Raw genomic sequence first — 16942 nt, forward strand, 5'->3', positions numbered from 1 at the left:
ATAGACAGTGCTGACTTTGATGGACCAAGGGTCTCATTTCAGTATGAGGAAGCTTTGTCTATATATGATCGCAATTGATTAATAATCTTAACCGAGAGCGCTTTAGTGTACAAATTGTGATAACCTGTTTGTTTTTAGGCTTTTGGTAGAAGTGTTAACAAGAACGTCTTTGTGGATGAGCAGTAACAGTCCTGATTCGGTCCCATAAACCATGGCCTACCAGCTGTATAGAAACACCACGCTGGGGAACAGTCTTCAGGAGAGCCTGGATGAGCTCATACAGGTAGAGTGTTTTGCAGTGTTTGACCACCTGAGCTGGGAGGTGGTCAAGTAACGGGGGCATTATTCTGGTGGAAACCTGACACAGGAATTTTACCCAGGAACAGGAAAAGATCTTTAAGTGTAAGGGAGTATTGCTGGAGGTACGCGTCTCAACAGCTAGGAGGAGTGGTAGGACGCACCTTGCCCTCTGCATTGCCAAGAGTTGTGAAAGCATCGCGTTTTTCAGCACTGCTGTAGCTACAGTTTGCAACTCCTTGGCTTTTAGAGAAAAGAGTGTGTCTTGTTTTAAAATTTGATTCATCTTTGAAGCGGTGGACTCTGATCTGGAGAACCGGGTTTGATTCCCCCAATCCTCCACATGAGCGGTGGAGGCTAATCTGGTGAACCGGGTTGGTTTCCTTGCTCCTCCACGTGAAGCCAGCTGGGTGACCTTGGGCTCGTCACAGCTCTCTTTGAGCTCTCTCAGCCTCACCTATGTCACAGGGTGTCTGTTGTGGGGAAGGGAAGGTGATTGTAAGCTGGTTTGATTCTTCCTTAAGTGGTAGAGAAAGTTGGCATATAAAAGCCAACTCTTTAGAGAAAAGGGTGTGTCTTAAAATTCGATTAATCTTTGAAGCTAAAAACTTTTCTCTTTCCTTTTCAGTCTCAGCAAATCACCCCACAGCTTGCCCTTCAAGTGCTGCTTCAGTTTGACAAAGCTATCAATTCCGCGTTGGCACAACGGGTCAGAAACAGAGTCAATTTCAGGGTAAGAAAGCAGGATGCCTATTAGGGTCATATAAGCGGCTTCTTGTAGAATAAACGTTAAGCAGTAGAAGCCTGCTCTCATCAGATCTTGGAAGCTAAGCAGGGTCGGCCCCGGGTTAGTCCTTGGATGAGAGGCTGTCAAGGAAGTCTAGGGTAGGTGGGGCTGAGAGAGCTCTTAAGAGAACGGTGGCTAGGGGTTGCCACTCAGAGGCAGACAATGACAAACCACCACTAATGGAATCTAACTATGGTTACTAAAATAAGGCTCTGAATACCAGTGCCAGGAGGCAACATCAGGGGAGGTCCTTGGCCTGTATGCCTCGTTGTTGGCCCTTCATAGTAACTGGTTGGCCACCATGACAGAAAGGAACTAAATGGAACACAGATCTGATTCAGCAGGGCTCTTCTGATGTTCTTAAGAAGATTCTAGGCATTGTTTGTGTTCATCGCTAACTGTCCTTTAATGTCCTTTAATTATTATGAGTTTTTGAAGCTACCTAAGCAACACCCGTTAATTTAAAGCAAGGCTTCTGTTACATCATGGGGTCTTTCTTGTTGCTGGTGGAAATAAGCCAAGCACACCCTTGTTTAACTATCTTGATCCAAAGTCACAGGTCCGGCGTTGCCTGCTTCTCCCCTTAAATCTAGCATTAGTGTGATGTTCTGGTTGTTCCCCAAGTTCTTTGCTGCCACAATTGCGAACTTCCTCTTAGGGAACGTAAAAGCGGTCCTTTTACGCCTGGGAGAAGCAGTGGGGGAACGTGCAGCCGGGCTAGCTTGCAACATGCCTTGGGTTTTGACTGGGAAGAGGAAGAGCAGGGAGCTAAGTGGAAAGTCTAGCTGAGCTGAAACATAAATGAGGGGCTGGGGTGAAATACATCACCTCTGCGGTTGCAGTGTTTCCTCTTGTTTTCCTGTTTACTCACGATGGGCAGCCGTGTTAGTCTGTCAATAGCAGTAGAAAAGAGCAAGAGTCCAGTAGCACCTTAAAGACTAGCAAACCCTGCCAGAAATGTTGTTAGTCTTTAAGGTGCTACTGGTCTCTTGCTCTTTTTTATTCCTGTTTACCGTCTGATTTCCCTGAATTGCCACAGGGGGGCACTAAAAGCATTGCCTGTGAGTGTTTGGTAGCCCTCAAGTGTAGAAAGCCAGCAAGGCTGTCCGAGGGAGATGTGTTTGGTTGTATTATGTGTGCGCTCCTCCTTGAGTCTGGCTGAGAAGGTTAGGTTCAAGACCACCTTAGAGACCAACAAGAGTTTCAAAAAAAAAAAAGGCGGGCTATAAAGAATGTAAATAAATGAAAATAAGAACATCAGAAAAGCCCTGCTGGATCAGACCCAGGCCCATCAAGACCAGCAGTCTGTTCACACAGTGGCCAACCAGGTGCCTCTAGGAAGCCCACAAACAAAACGACTACGCAGCACCATCCTGCCTGTCTTCCACAGCACCTAATATATTCGGCATGCTCCTCTGATCCTCTTGACTAGTAGCCATGAATAACTATTCTCCATGAACATGTCCACTCCCCTCTTAAAGCCCTCCATGTTGGCAGCCATCACCACATCCTGGGGCAGGGAGTCCCACAATTTAACTATGCGTTGTGTGAAGAAATACTTCCTTTTATCCGTCTTGAATCTCTTCCTTTAAAGTGGTGACTGAGGCTTGATTCCCGAGTAGCGTTTCTGCAGGTGTAAGGATTCTACTTATATCCGCTCATATCTTTTTCTTCTCCTTCCCCCCCCCCTCCGTCCCCCCAAAATAAAGGGCTCGCTGAACACATACCGGTTTTGTGACAATGTCTGGACGTTCGTGCTGAACGATGTTGAATTCAGAGAAGTCACCGAACTTGTGAAAGTGGACAAGGTGAAGATCGTAGCCTGTGATGGAAAAAGTAAGTCCAAAGCCATGAATACGGGCCTTTTCGGTGCCTTAAAAGGTGCCCAGATGTATTGTGGTGTCAGCTGTCAATGGACTACAGCCCACGTCATGAAATCCTTGGTGTGTGTCCTTGGGTCTGCTCCCCTCTCTCATTTGCAGCAACCCCAAATTTTGCTAGTGGGGGGCAGCAGGTCCCTATGAACAGTGTGTGTGTGGGGGGGTCTCCCCCTCCCTTCCCTCAGTGGAAATTTTCTGCAGGATCCAACTCTTTATAAATGCACCTGGCAGCTGCCCGCTTTCTCCCTCAAGAATTTCTCCCTCAGGTAAAGGAAACAACAGTCCAAGAGTACACATGAGTTTTAGTATGTTGCAATCTATATATCTCGCATTTCAGGGCACTTGGGTCTCTACTGTTTAAAGTACTTTCCCTATACTTTGTGTGTGTGTAAAATTTGCAACCGAGAGGATACATTTCATTCACCTGAGGAAGTGGCTTGTGTTCCACAATGCTGTTGCCACAATAAAGTTGTGATCCTTTAAGGCACCTTTTTATTTTGCATGCATGCATGCTCTGGAAAAATCTGATTCTGTAAAAAAGATTGAAGTGTGCCTTAAAACACACACACACACACACCCCATCAGTTTCCATTTGTTACACAAATATGACTCATGACAGGTAACGGTGGTGAGTCAAATGCGGAGGTGTTCCGGAAGGTGCGGTGTGAGTCCAGACATTCTGAACGATTGTGTGTTCGAACCTGAGAACCTGGGCAGGAACTTCGCCGGCTGGTTTTCCTAGTTGGGCCCCTTTGGAACAATGGCAGCCGATGCACACTGAGGCCTACGTTTCTTGGCAAGCTGCCACCTTGTCCTCTACCCCTTCCCTTGATTTCAACTTAGCGGCCTCAACCAGCGGGCCAAAGAAAAGTGTTTCAATCATATTTGAATGGTTCCCATTCAGAAAATTCCAGCGGTCATGACAGAAGTATTGGGGGGGGGAGTTAGAGGGGAAAGAGCTTTCCAGGGACGTGGTCTGCACAAAAACACTTTATGAACATCCCCTCTTTCTGGAGAGGGCTCTATCAGTGGAGAATGAATAGTTTCTTCTGATGCAGCCTCTATCCTAGTAGCGTCCCCAGTGTAGCTCTTTGCTTGTTCCTTAGAAATGAACTGCAGCCGTTCATTTACACGGGAAAATATGAAGTGAAATGGTGCTTCCTCTTTCCTCCTGAGAGCTTAGCATGTCTGCTTCTCTTCACACATGCCCCACAACCTTGGTACCCTGAGAGTAACCCTGTGAGGGTGGTTAGGTCAGGAGAGACCGGCCCACGGTCACCCAGGGAGGTCCATGGCAGAGTGGAGACTTGAACCCACATCATCTACAGTTCTAGTTTGATGCTCAGCCACCCCACACTGTTCCCATCCCATATGTATGCATGTAGTTACTTCATTTATGGCCCGCCTTTCTTACTGAAACTTAAGACGGACTACAGAATTAGAAAGCAATTCAACAAAGAGCTGTATCATACAAAGAGTGCGACAAAACTGGATTGCAGGATTAGAGGGAAATAAAAACAGCAGAATACTGTTGCGGCAAAACGGGGGTTCGTGGAGGAGAGAGACCCGAGACCGTTAGTTCGAGAGAACAGTTTTATTGCAGCTGCGGCTCAGCCGCCTTAACAAGCATAAAACACTGAGCCCTGATTGTACTGGGGAATGAACTTTTATCCTAGTTCCATGCTAAGACAACACGTGAACATTTGGTGCTTATCTGGTAGTTTCACATAGTCAGGAGCATAGCGGTTCCATCCAGTCCCCTTTATCATTCACCATGACTTTTCCCCCACTGACTCAACACACAGTCTTCTACTGCAGCAGACCTTTCCCTTGCTGTCTCAATACTATCTAAGGAACAATTCCTTTTTACTGTACATTTTGCTTTTACTACCACCCTGTTTCCTTCTTTAAAGGTTCTGCTCTCTGAGCAACACCCTCCGTTCCACTTACTTTGTGGAATGATGAAAACACGAGAGCCTTCTAAAAACTGCAGTTCTGTTCCTTTCATTTAAAAAGCCTTCTTGGATAGGACTGAACGTTTCTGTTTCGCTACCACCCAGTTCACTTTATTAAAAACTACTGGGGTGGGGGTAATCGTATCCTTCGAGTCCACGGTTCCTTGAGCTGAGCTTCTCCCCCGCCCCCGCCCCCCCAGTCTTCTCGGTTATTTACTTTGTTATATTTGAATTGTCTTGCTGTCGCTGTTCGTTGCATAGGCTTTCTGCCTTTTGGTTTTTTAGATTTATCTTTAGGCCTGTAATTGTTTTAATTTGCTTCCTGTAAAACCATCTTTGGTGCCGGATACAGCTGAAAGACAGTCTGCAAACGCAGTAAATTATATCTGTCTCCATCCCTTGATCCAAGGAGCTCATAAGGATACTTTGTCCTCCTCCAGCAGCCCCGTGAGGCTGGTATCCCTTGGAGAAAAGTCTGTGTAGACCCCTGTAAGATCCTCTGTTGCAGTGTTCCCCCCCCCCCACCAAAAGAGACCAGGATCATTTGAACAACATATAGGGCAATCCTAAGAAAAGTTGCACCCTTCAAAATCTCTTGAAGTCATTGGATTTAGCATGGTGTAACTCTGTTTAGGATTACACTGTTAGTCCATTACATGAGCTGCACCTAAATAAAATAAATGTCTTGCCAGTGGCACAGGGAGAATGAATTTCAAGGTTTTAGCATGAAGGAATGTAAGAGAATAAGAGTCTGTTAAAAGAAAGCATCTCTGCCTGCGTCTCTAGTTTTTTTTTCTGCACGGGCCTCTTCCAAGCTGGAAAATAGGACAGGTGCTTGAGAAACCCTTTGCAAAACACTGACTTCTTCGCTCTAGGTTAGGAGTGGCTACCTTTAGTTCAAGAAATGTGTGTCCCATCTTTCCAAAACAAAAAAAAAAACACCCCATGAATGTTCAAGGGTGCTTTCTGTCACTAAAATAATAATAAAATAAACAAGAATGATACATGCAACACACTAAACCAGTATTATTTATTTAATTATTAAAACATTTGTTTCCTGCTTTTCCTTGTGGTTCAAGGCGGCTTACGATAATAGTTAAAAACATTTTCAGTTTAAAACCAAAAATAAAACGAACCCCCAAATCTCAAAATGCCTCTGACATTCAAGCTCCCCTCAAAAAGCCCTGGCAAACAAGCAGGCCTCGCAGGGCCTCTTGAAGATCTCCAAGGGGGTGGGGCTAATTTCTTCAGGGAGCCCTTTCCCCAGAGCTGAAGCCACGATGGAAAAGGCCCCGGCTCTGGTCGATGTCAGAAGGGCCACCCTAGGTGGTGGTATAGGCAGCACACGCCCGTCTGGTGAACGCAGTTGGCACACAGGGACATATGGAATATATAAACAGCTGTCCTAAAAAAAAAAAGTAACCATGTAAAAGAGCCATAAAACTCTTTTTGAGTATCAGCAGTGTATTTAACAAGCAGCCTTAAAGGTGTTTTTATAACAAGGAAAATAGAGTGACAGTCAAACGCAGCAAGCCAATGCTAACTGGAACAAAGGTGTCTTTTTGTCTGGTGGCGGGTTGGACAAAGGGAGGCTGTTCCAGGCAAGCCTTCCAAGGGACAACTGTACCATAACTGTGGTGCCACTACTGAGAAGGCCCTGTCCCAAATGGCCACCTGCTTCTCTTCGGTTACTGAGGCTACCCAGAACAAGGCCTCCCAACATTAATTTCCTAGCACAGGCAGGACTGTAGCACTAACATGTTTTAAAGCTGTGCTTTTTTCTTCACCTTTTTCTTTTGCCTGCCTGTCCTAACTTCTCCTCTTGCTTCCAGATACTGGTTCCAATGCAGCCGAGTGAAGGGGAAACAGGCTTCCGCGCCAGCGTTGTCTTGTTGGGCCGCACTTCCTGGAAAAGCAGGCGGCCGGGACTGTGTCGGTGACACTTTTTAATGACAGCAGACATGAGTAATCCATGCGGGAGTGCCTCATGGAACTGTGGCAGCAAGATCTCCGCAGAGCGTCTTTTTTGAGTTCACCTCCTAGGGCACAACGACGACAAACCTTTGCTGCTTCTTCTTCTTTTTTTTTTTTAAGGATGAAACTTGCTTTTTGGTTCATCAAGGTAACTTCTCCAATAAACCTTTTATTTAAAGCTGTTAGGTAAGAGTGCTATTTAGACCTGGATTCTGAGCTGGAGGTCTATTCTGGTGGGGGGGCAAGCAATCTGCACTCAACTCTCTGTGTGCAATCCGTTGTCCTGATGCTGGAAAGGGGGCCTTGGAGATCATCTAGCTCAACCCCCTGCTAAAGGCAGGAAATCCAAAGCTAGAGCACCCCCCACAAATGGCTATCCAGCCTCTGCATCCAGACCTTCAGTGAGGGAGAGCCCACCCCCTTCCTGGGTAATTGATTCAGGTGCCAGACCACTCTCGTCAGAAGGAAGCTTTTCTACTTTTCCTCTGTCCAGGTGCCCTCTAAATTTCAGAGTTTCAACTCCTGAAGTTCTGATTTGAGGGAAGGCTTGTTATGTCTGCAGATATGCAGACGATGGCAGATATGCTTCCCTACAAGGGAGCTTAGAAATTGCTACCTTCTTTCTCTGCAACTCACAATTGCTTGGGGGTATTTGAATTCTTGGAGCAGGCTTTCAGGCACACTCAGAACAATGACATTTCCCCCTGCCTTTTACCGAAATACTTAGTCTGTTTATTTTCAGTTTTTTCTACCCTGTCTTGATACGTCCTGTGTTTTTTTGTCGTCATCCCCCCCCCTTCTGTCGCAGTGCAGATAGCTTTCTGGTCTGCACTGTTTTGGGCGCCACAAGCAGTCGGTCAGGTAGGCAGAGAGGTCCTGGGACATTGATGGAGCTTCCAGGACAGGGTGTGTATGCCTTAGAGCCCTCCGCATCCCAGGCAAGCGCCACAATGGCATTTGAGATCTAGCTGATACTTCTGTGCCCCTTTTTAACCTGATGCCTCCAGGGTTAGTTCCATTGTGGCATGGGGTGGGGGGAGGGGAGCTGGGGAGTGCTGTTCAAAGCAAACTGAGCTAACTGCATTCCTCGCGCCTCTATTTAGAATCGGGTTGCTTTGTTAACAATTCCACGCAGTCCAGCGCTTCAGTAGGGCAGGACATGCTAGCGCTCTCACCAGGTTTTCAAGGCAATAGACGAATAGAGGTGGCTCAGTGGTAGAGCCTCTGGCATGCAGAAAGTCCCAGGTTCAATCCCCGGCATCTCCAGTTAAAGGGACCAGGCAAGTAGGTGATGTGAAAGACCCCTGCCTGAGACCCTGGAGAGCCGCTGCCCGTCGGAGTAGACAATACTGACTTTGATGGACCAAGGGTCTGGTTCAGTTTAAGGCAGTTTTGTGTGTTCATGTGTGGTTTGCCATTGCCTGCCTCTGCGTAGCGATCTTGGACTTCCTTGGTGGTCTCTCATCCAAGGACTAACCAGGGCCGACCCTGCTTAGTTTCTGAGATCTGATATCGGGCACACCTGGGCCATCCAGGTCAGGTTGCAGTTCCTCGTAGAACCCAGATGTTCTATAACCCCTCTCATCTTTGTTACCCTCCTCTGAACTCTTTCTGATTCATCTCCCCCCCCTCCCACATGTACGTATTGTTTGCATGTAGCCCCATTTGGGCTTCTGTTCCTCAAAACTGCCTCTCCCCTAGCAAGAGGAAGCTGGGGAGATGGTGGATGTCGTCCAATCTTAATTTATTTTACAGAGTAAACTTAACTGTTATCGGAGAAGCGACTCCCTAACTCCGGGAGGCAGGAGCACGATTAGGTTGGGAAATGAGGCCAGAGTCTTTTGTCCTTAATCTCACTTCTTCCTCCTTGGGTTTGTAGACCACAAACATCTCCAATCTTTAACTAACAGTGCAAAGGGTAAACACACTTTGTGCTCCGAAGCGCCTGAGCACAAGCCGCTAAAGCTTTCAGTAAGCAGAAAGCAGAAAGCCAATTTGGCAGAAGATCAAGTGTGTATGCAAAGGGGTTTTGGTTTTGTGTACCTGAGTCTACAAAGCTAAAGCCGACACGATTCCTGTTCTCCCCCCGCCAATCCTAAACACTTCCACTGACATATTTCCTGGAATGCAAGTGTACTGTCATGGTTTGTGAAGGTATTCTAGCTGAGTGGGGCAAGGGGGTCCCTGGAAGAAGTCTTCGGAAATGGCTGCAGGGCTGCGTGGGGTTATTATGGGATGCCCTGGATGGAATCAACAGAAGTATGGTGTCCAGGTCAAGCGAAGTGATGGTAACGCTTTACTCTGCTCTGGTTAGACCTCACCTAGAGTATTGTGTTCAGTTTTGGGCACCACAGTTTCAGAAAGGTGTAGACAAGCTGGAGTGTGTCCAGAGGAGGGCAGCAAAGATGGTGTGGGATCTGGAGACCAAGTCCTATGAGGAAAGGTTGAAGGAGCTGGGTATGTTTAGCCTGAAGAGGAGAAGACTGAGAGGGGATATGATCACCATCTTCAAGTACTTGAAGGGGTGTCATATAGAGGATGGTGCCAAGTTGCTTTCTGTTGCCCCAGAAGGTCAGACCAGAACCAACAGGTTGAAATTAAATCCAAAGAGTTTCCGTCTAGACATTAGGAAGAATTTTCTAACAGTTAGAGCGGTTCCTCAGTGGAACAGGCTTCCTCGGGAGGTGGTGAGCTCTCCTTCCCTGGAGGTTTTCAAGCAGAGGCAAGATGGCCATCTGTCAGCAACGCTGATTCCATGACCTTAGGCAGTTGATGAGAGGGAGGGCACCTTGGCCATCTTCTGGGCATGAAGTAGGGGGTCACTGTGTGTGTGTGGGGGGGAGGTAGTTGTGAAATCCCTGCATTGTGCAGGGGGTTGGACTAGATGACACTGGTGGTCCCTTCCAAAACTATGATTCTATGAATGTAGGGGAAGGGGCTGGAAGAGATTTTGGCCGAACCCAGCCACAGATGCTTTGGGACAGGAGCTCTCACTCTCTCTGCTACTGTAGCCCTGAGGTTGTGAAACTGGTTTGAGAGCATCACAGCCAGTGCTCAGACCTGACAACGCCTTATTCCAGCTAAAGGAAAAGGAGTTCATAGGCAGAAGCAGAAAAGAGTGACTGAAAGGCAGGGTAAGTTCAGTCTGAACTGGGGAGTCGATCAACTCGGGCAAAACACAGAAGCCCTGAGTAATAAAAGCAGAAACACATTCTGTAGCCTGCTCTTGATACTTCATGACCAGTGGCCTAAACAGGGGGGTTCCGCGTTCCTCCGTCGTCCACTGGCGTGGACCATTAGGGCATTTGTTGCCCCGATCCAGGGGCACCTGTCATAGCCTCGCATGCAGCCAACAGCCAAGCCTGAGCAGATTGTGGGGGCTTTGCTTGGGTCTGTCCTGCAGCCATGCAGGTCCCAGAGGTGACGGCCAGCGTTGCCACAATGGCCAGCAGCAAGCTCGGCCTCTGCAGCACCTCTGCACCCTCTCCTCGGCCACCCCAGGCAGTCTCGTGGGAAGCTTGGCAGGAGAACCAGCTCTGAATTGAAGACATCGGACAAAGATGCTCTTCTTTTCAAAGGTAAGATTATTGAGTATTCCCCCACCCCAGGCCCGTTCCAGATTTTGAGGAGCAATGGCTTATGTAAAACGCGCACAGAAATGCCAATCTGGACAATCCTGTCTAGCGGGATAATAGGCTAACTGTTTTGGTTGGACAACGTCCCTCTCTGGCATGTATTTTTCATTTTCTTCAATGCTCGTCCCGCAGCCTGAGGGAATGAGACTAGGTGGCAAAGTAACAGATCAGAACAGGTTTCCAATCGCTCCTGCAAGTTGGGAACAATTCTGTTCAGATTCAGAATACTTGTGATATTTACTATCAGATGTTTGTGTGTGAGAAATCCTGACCAACAGGAATGAGCAGTTGGGACGTTCTGGCCCTCCCCTGTGAGCACTTGTCACTGCAAATCTTTATTGCACATCGTATCTCTGTCTTGTGCCCTTTGCCTCACCTATAATCACACTGCAGTTGCCACAAATACATTGTGCAAAAGTGGAATGTTCTAGGCCGATTGCGAGAACTACTCCCATGTTTATGACTGCAGTAAATGTAAGGGCAAAGCAAAGTGTGAAAGGGGGGGGGGAAATACCAGTTTGCATTATTTTATTGTGTGTTCTCCACCTTGACTAAACAAAACTTAAAATTTTTACAAACAAAAAGAGAGTTGATCAATAAGGTGTGGGAAATAGGGAATTGAAGACATTTGTCCTCTAGAAACATTTATTGAAATACAAATCTGCCTGTAAAAAGGAGGACTCCCCTCCACCACACACACACATCTCTGCCTAATATCTTGTAGAACATATAAATACACAGTCTGGTAACAGCAATTGACAGAAAACCCTTAACATGGAACATTTCCTGTGTCAGCCTAGAATATCACTACTACAGACTTAGACTACTTTAAGTTCTTCCTTCTTTCCTCTCCACTGGAAAGGTGCTAGAGGTCTGTTTTTATTTATTAAAACCTTTGTATCCCGCCTTTCCTCGTGGTTCAAGGAGGCTTACAATTATAGTTAAAAATATTTTCAGTTAAAAACAAAATATAATAGCGAACCCTGAATCCCTCCCCGCTCTCCTCTTTAAAAGATGCCTGCCTCAAACACTCTCAAAAGCCTGGCAAACAGCCCTTGCAGCTCCTCCCGAAGATCCTTGAAGGCAAAGGGCCCCCCTCACCTCTTCAGGGAACCCGTTCCACAGAGCCGGAGCCGTGGTGGAAAAGGCCCCGGCTTCGGTCAATGCCAGACAGGCCACCCTAAGGGGTGGGAGGGAGGAGATGTGACAGAAGAAGAAGAGTTGGTTTTTATATGCCGACTTTCTCTACCACTTAAGGGAGAATCAAACCGGTTTACAATCACCTCCCCCTCCCCACAACAGACAACCTGAGAGGTAGATGGGGCTGAGAGAGCTCTAAGAGAGCTGTGAGTAGCCCAAGGTCACCCAGCTGGCTTTATGTGGAAGAGTGGGGAAACCAACCAGGTTCACCAGATTGGAGTCAGCCGCTCCTGTGGAGGAGTGGGGAATCAAACCCGGTTCTCCAGATCAGAGTCCACCGCTCTTAACCACTGCACCATCCTGGAAAGGCATTTGATTGGCCTGTATTCAAGCACATGTATACAAGAAAGCGCATGGAGTTTCCCTTCATCCCTGTCTGTTCTGGCAACCCTTTCTAGAAGAAGAAGAGGAGTTGGTTTTTATATGCCGACTTTCTCTACCACTTAAGGGAGAATAAAGCCAGCTTACAATCACCTTCCCTCCCCCTCCCCACAACAGACGCCCTATGAGGTAGGTGCGGCTGGGAGAGCTGTAACTTGCCCAAGGTCACCCAGCTGGCTTCGTGTGTAGGAGTGGGGAAACAAATCCAGTTCGCCAGATTAGCCTCCGCCGCTCATGTGGACGAGTGGGGAATCAAACCCGGTTCTCCAGATCAGAGTCCACCGCTCCAAACCACCACTCTGAACCACTACACCGCTCTGGCCTTTGTGGCTGATCCTGATGAAACAGTATATCCAGAAATGTGTTCTCCTGTGCCGCCACCCCCCCTCCATTTCCTACCTTTCCCTTTGCATCGTCCATTGCCTTATTAAAGGCACCCAATTACAGTCACCATCAGAAGTGACCACTACCGTAGTGTGACAGGAGGGTTCGTGCTGTGTAAGAAATGTCACCAGGTTCTCTGGATAGTCCCCTTATCGATGGACGGACGTTCATCAGAGCTCCTTCCCATATATCGCCTTGAACCGCAGATACTCTTCCAGACACTGTATGGCATATTCGTCCACCAAGGGATCAAATTTGTTGGCTAGGAGATGGTGTTGAGCAACTATCCACTGGAGGTCGCCCATTCCGTAGACGCACACTGCCCTCCGGGAGACCCCCGTGCAAGGTGAGTATGGGGCCCCTTTGCTCACGTCCCCCTCTAAATAAGACCACTTCACCACCCTCGCAATGGCGTTCATGTCCGTGAGGTCATATTTACTGTTGGCGGGCACGGATCCGGGAACTCCGGGCATCCGGTGCAAAGTGGCCCACACGTGCTCATCGGGGCTGTAGGTGTCCTTGCTCCACTCTAGGAATTGTTTTGCTGTCGGGTCTTCGAAAAGGTGTTGGGCGAACTCCCTCGTGACCACAATATACGCGCTGCCGGTGAACATGGGGGATCTGTGCGGAGGGGGGCTCTTCTCGGTATTGGTCCGAATCACAGAATCCTTCACTTCGTGGCGATATTTCCAGCGTGCCATTTTTGTGGAAGAAGGTCTCTCCGATTCCATATTGTTCTGCCAGTTCAGCGCTTTCAGGGCGCGGACGATCTCCGCGTTGGTCTTGATGGGGAAGTCGGTCCCGCAGGTGTTCAGCAGGTACTTCCACCGAACTTTGGTCGCTAGGAGATCTTCCATGCAATTCAGGTCGGCTTGAACTCTGGACCAAGAGGCATACACCACCCGTTCCAGCTTAGATGCTACGAAGACATTCTCAAAACAGGAGGCGATTGCTCGAACCGCCTCTTTGAAAGCTTCAGGGGCCTTCTTGTCTACATGGATGCAGTAGACGTTCTGAGGGGTGTAGATGGACCGTAACAATCTTTCAAACATCTCAATCTTCTCGTGGATCACCATGGAATAAGCGATGGGGAAGTCTTCTTCCTCTTTGCTCAGCGGGAACTGGAGGAACCTCCTGCTTTCTTTGAAGAGTGCACAGTTCTGGGTCATGGTCAAGTAATCCCTCTCGCTTAACGAGACCCTCTGGTTTTTCTTGTCCAGCCTCCACCGCAGTGCCACCTGGACCGTGCCGACATCTCCTCTCATGATCTGAGGGCAGCTGATCACGTTCTTGGGAGAGAGTCTCAGAGACTGGTAGAGCTGGTCCTTGCATAACTGAGTCTGGGGGTCTTTGGTGTCCTGGCCCAGATCATTAAATTGGCACTCCCAATTTAATGAGGAGGTATATTTCAGAACCACCGTGGCGAACGCCATCAGACTTCCCACTGCCAGGAGACACAGGGCCTGACCGAAGAGTTTCTTCCCCGAACAGTACATCTCTGTGGCAGGTGGAGAGAAGCAAGCGTTCCACTGCTTTTTAGCTTCTAGTGCAAAGGACAAGGGTCTGCTCTGTGGCTGGCAAACTCCGTGGAGATTCAAAAGTCTCTTCTCGGAGTTAACATCTCTTTGATGCAGGTGCTCTCTGAGTACTCAGCTATATGCAAACGAAACCGGAGCTTCCCTGAATTGTCAAGTACTATTCAGGTAGGGGAGGGGCCCGGAGAGTGCTGGGCGACAGCCAGATTTGTTCACCCCAGAGATGTCGCAATCCTAGTAAAGCGATGAACCGGCGATAGGTTTATCAAGCAAGAGGAAGTAGCCTTTGGGTTTGGGGTTTTTTTATTAGTTCAGCGACCTTACAGCAGTAACTTGAATTTCTGGTAGGTTCAGCGGGCTTTAACGAGGGACCGATTATTGACTATTCCACCGAGGTGAATAAGAAGGGAGGAAGTATATAATCTTGGGCAAACAGTAGCCCCTGTTATCATGTGCGTCACAGTAAGGGGAAATCCCATAGCCTGCTGTGGGGAGCAGGATTCGGCTTCCTGAGGAGAAGAAGAAGAAGAGTTGGTTTTTATATGCCGACTTTTTCTACCACTTAAGGGAGACTCAAACCAGCTCACAATCGCCTTCCCTTCCCCACAACAGACACCCTGTGAGGTAGGTGAGGCTGAGAGAATGTGACTTGCCCAAGGTCACCCAGCTGGCTTTGTGAGGAGGAGGTGGGGAGACAAATCCAATTCATCAGATCAGCCTCCGCCGCTCATGTGGAGGAGTGGAGAATCAAATCCGGTCTCCAGATCAGACTCCACCGCTCCAAACCACTGCTCTTAACCACTACACCATGCTGGCTCTCCTGGCATCTTGAGTCTGCTTTTAAGAAAATTAAAAGGCTGCATTTATAACTCTTATGAGTGCAAAGATCTATGTGGACGTGGGTGTAATGACTTCATATTCCCATGTTCAGGGGGGGAAGAAAGCACAGGGTCAGACTATGTATTCTGTCTGAGATCTGCAATCGGGTCTCTCCACATACCTTTTCTTTTAACATTGAAATGCAGACTTGGGTGTGTGTGTGTGTGTGTGTGTGTGTCAAAGGGTTGCCAACTTCAAGGTGGTGCCTGGAATTACAACCGATCTCCAAACTATACAGAGACCACTTCCCCTCGAGAAAATGGGACCGTCCTAGGGTGGACTATATGGCAGAATCCTCTGCGGCTGTTAAAGGAATTGAATAGTTCCCACTAGCTTGCACATCTTCTGTGACTATCGCTTCATAGAAACATAGAGTTGGAAGGGACCACCAGGGTCATCTAGTCCAACCCCCTGCACAATGCAGGAAATTCACACCTGTTACAGAAAACAGTTATTCTGGTAGCTGTAGCCAATATGGGCTGCAGTACTAAATTCATATTGAAGCCAACCCAAGAACACTACAAATGTAATCAAAGTGATTTATTAAAGGATTGTGCAGGAATATACAATGAAAGGGCAGTGAACAGCATGGATAAAATTGGTACAAGATCCAGATGTTACCCGAGTCCAGCAGGGGTTCAAAGTCCAAGGAAGGGGCTCCGGCCATCATGGACCACCCAGAACCAAGAAGCATCCCAAAGTCCGATCTCCATTCTCTCACTCTTTGAAGCTAAAAGCAGCTTGACCTAAGTTTTCAGAGAAGCTCCCATGACTCTTTCTTTAGGCCTCAGACCTATCGAATTGATAAGAGGCTGCAAAGAGGGGCCGGTCTCTTTGATGCACGCTGCCTAGAACAGAGGGAGTGCTGGCTTCAGCTCCCTCCCACCCGTCCTGTCACCACGGCAGGGTCCCTTCTGTGTTTGCTCGCGTGTAGCGGTTGTGAACATGGTGTTCAGGTGAAGGAAAGGACCACATCCTGTTTCCATAGAAGTGACGCTTGCAATGGAATCTCACCTCTGTAACCAGACCGAGGAATGGGTGATTCATTATTGGCACGTTGGGTGGGGAAAGAGTCACTTCAGTGACTTGGCTTCTTCAGTTAAAGAGAATATTGCGAGCTAATCTGATAAGCTTTCCGGTTAGAAGGTTAACCAGGGTTGCATGCATGCTTCCTTTTAGAAATCAGTTCAAGGGAGGTTCAGATTAAAGTAAGGACTGGTTTTTGGGGGGGCTGGACAGAGCACCAACATATTAGAAACATAGAGGTGGAAGGGACCCCAAGGATCATCTAGTCCAACCCCCTGCACAATGCAGGAAATTCACAGAAAAACGCCCTCCCACTCCCCCAGAGGACCCCTGCTCTATTCCCACAGGAAGGCAAAAAACCCTCCAAGATCCCTGGGCCAATCTGGCCTGGAGAAAAATTGCTTCCTGACCCCAAAGTGGTGATTTGTGTTACCCTGAGCATGTAAGAGAGGGCCACAAGAACCAAGTATTGGCTCACCCCTTCCTGCCCCCCCTTATGATCTGCCTAAATTTATAGCGAGTCATAGAATCCACATTGTTGTCGGATAGCCATCTAAGGCTCTGCTTTAAAACTTCCAAAGAAGGAGAGCCCACCACCTCCCGAGCAAGCCTGTTCCACTGAGGAACTGCTCTGTTAGGAAGTTCTTCCTAATGGTTAACCGAAAACTCTTGATTTAATTTCAGCCCGTTGGTTCTGGTCCAACCTTCTGGGGGCAACAGAAAACAACTCAGCACCCTCCTCTCTGTGACAGCCCTTCAAGTACTTGAAGATTGTTATATCACCTCTCAGTCTTCTCCTCTCCAGGCTAAACATACCCAGCTCCTTCAGCCTTTCCTCATAAGACTTGGTCTCCAGACCCCTCACCATCTTTGTTGCCCTCCTCTGGACACGTTCCAGCTTGTCTACATCCTTCTTAAATTGCAGTGCCCAAAACTGAACACAGTACTCTAGGTGAGGTCTAACCAGAACAGAGTAAAGCAATACCATCACTTCTGGTGATCTGGACAA

The 16942-nt window shown here is 48.0% G+C and overlaps 2 protein-coding genes across 2 annotated transcripts; one reads left to right on the top strand and one right to left on the bottom strand.

Moving 5' to 3' along the window:
* The first annotated feature begins 161 nt into the window (after window positions 1–161).
* Window positions 162–6824, top strand: GTF2A2 (general transcription factor IIA subunit 2). Its single transcript, XM_056865969.1, has 4 exons — window positions 162–283; window positions 926–1030; window positions 2794–2920; window positions 6752–6824. The coding sequence occupies exons 1-4, from the start codon at window positions 212–214 to the stop codon at window positions 6775–6777; spliced, it is 330 nt and encodes a 109-aa protein (XP_056721947.1). The 5' UTR covers window positions 162–211; the 3' UTR covers window positions 6778–6824.
* Window positions 6825–12663: 5839 nt separating this feature from the next.
* Window positions 12664–13989, bottom strand: GCNT3 (glucosaminyl (N-acetyl) transferase 3, mucin type). Its single transcript, XM_056865967.1, has one exon. The coding sequence runs from the start codon at window positions 13987–13989 to the stop codon at window positions 12664–12666; it is 1326 nt and encodes a 441-aa protein (XP_056721945.1).
* Window positions 13990–16942: the final 2953 nt, after the last annotated feature.

Source organism: Euleptes europaea, chromosome 20 (assembly GCF_029931775.1).
Source record: "Euleptes europaea isolate rEulEur1 chromosome 20, rEulEur1.hap1, whole genome shotgun sequence".
NCBI lineage: Eukaryota > Metazoa > Chordata > Lepidosauria > Squamata > Sphaerodactylidae > Euleptes > Euleptes europaea.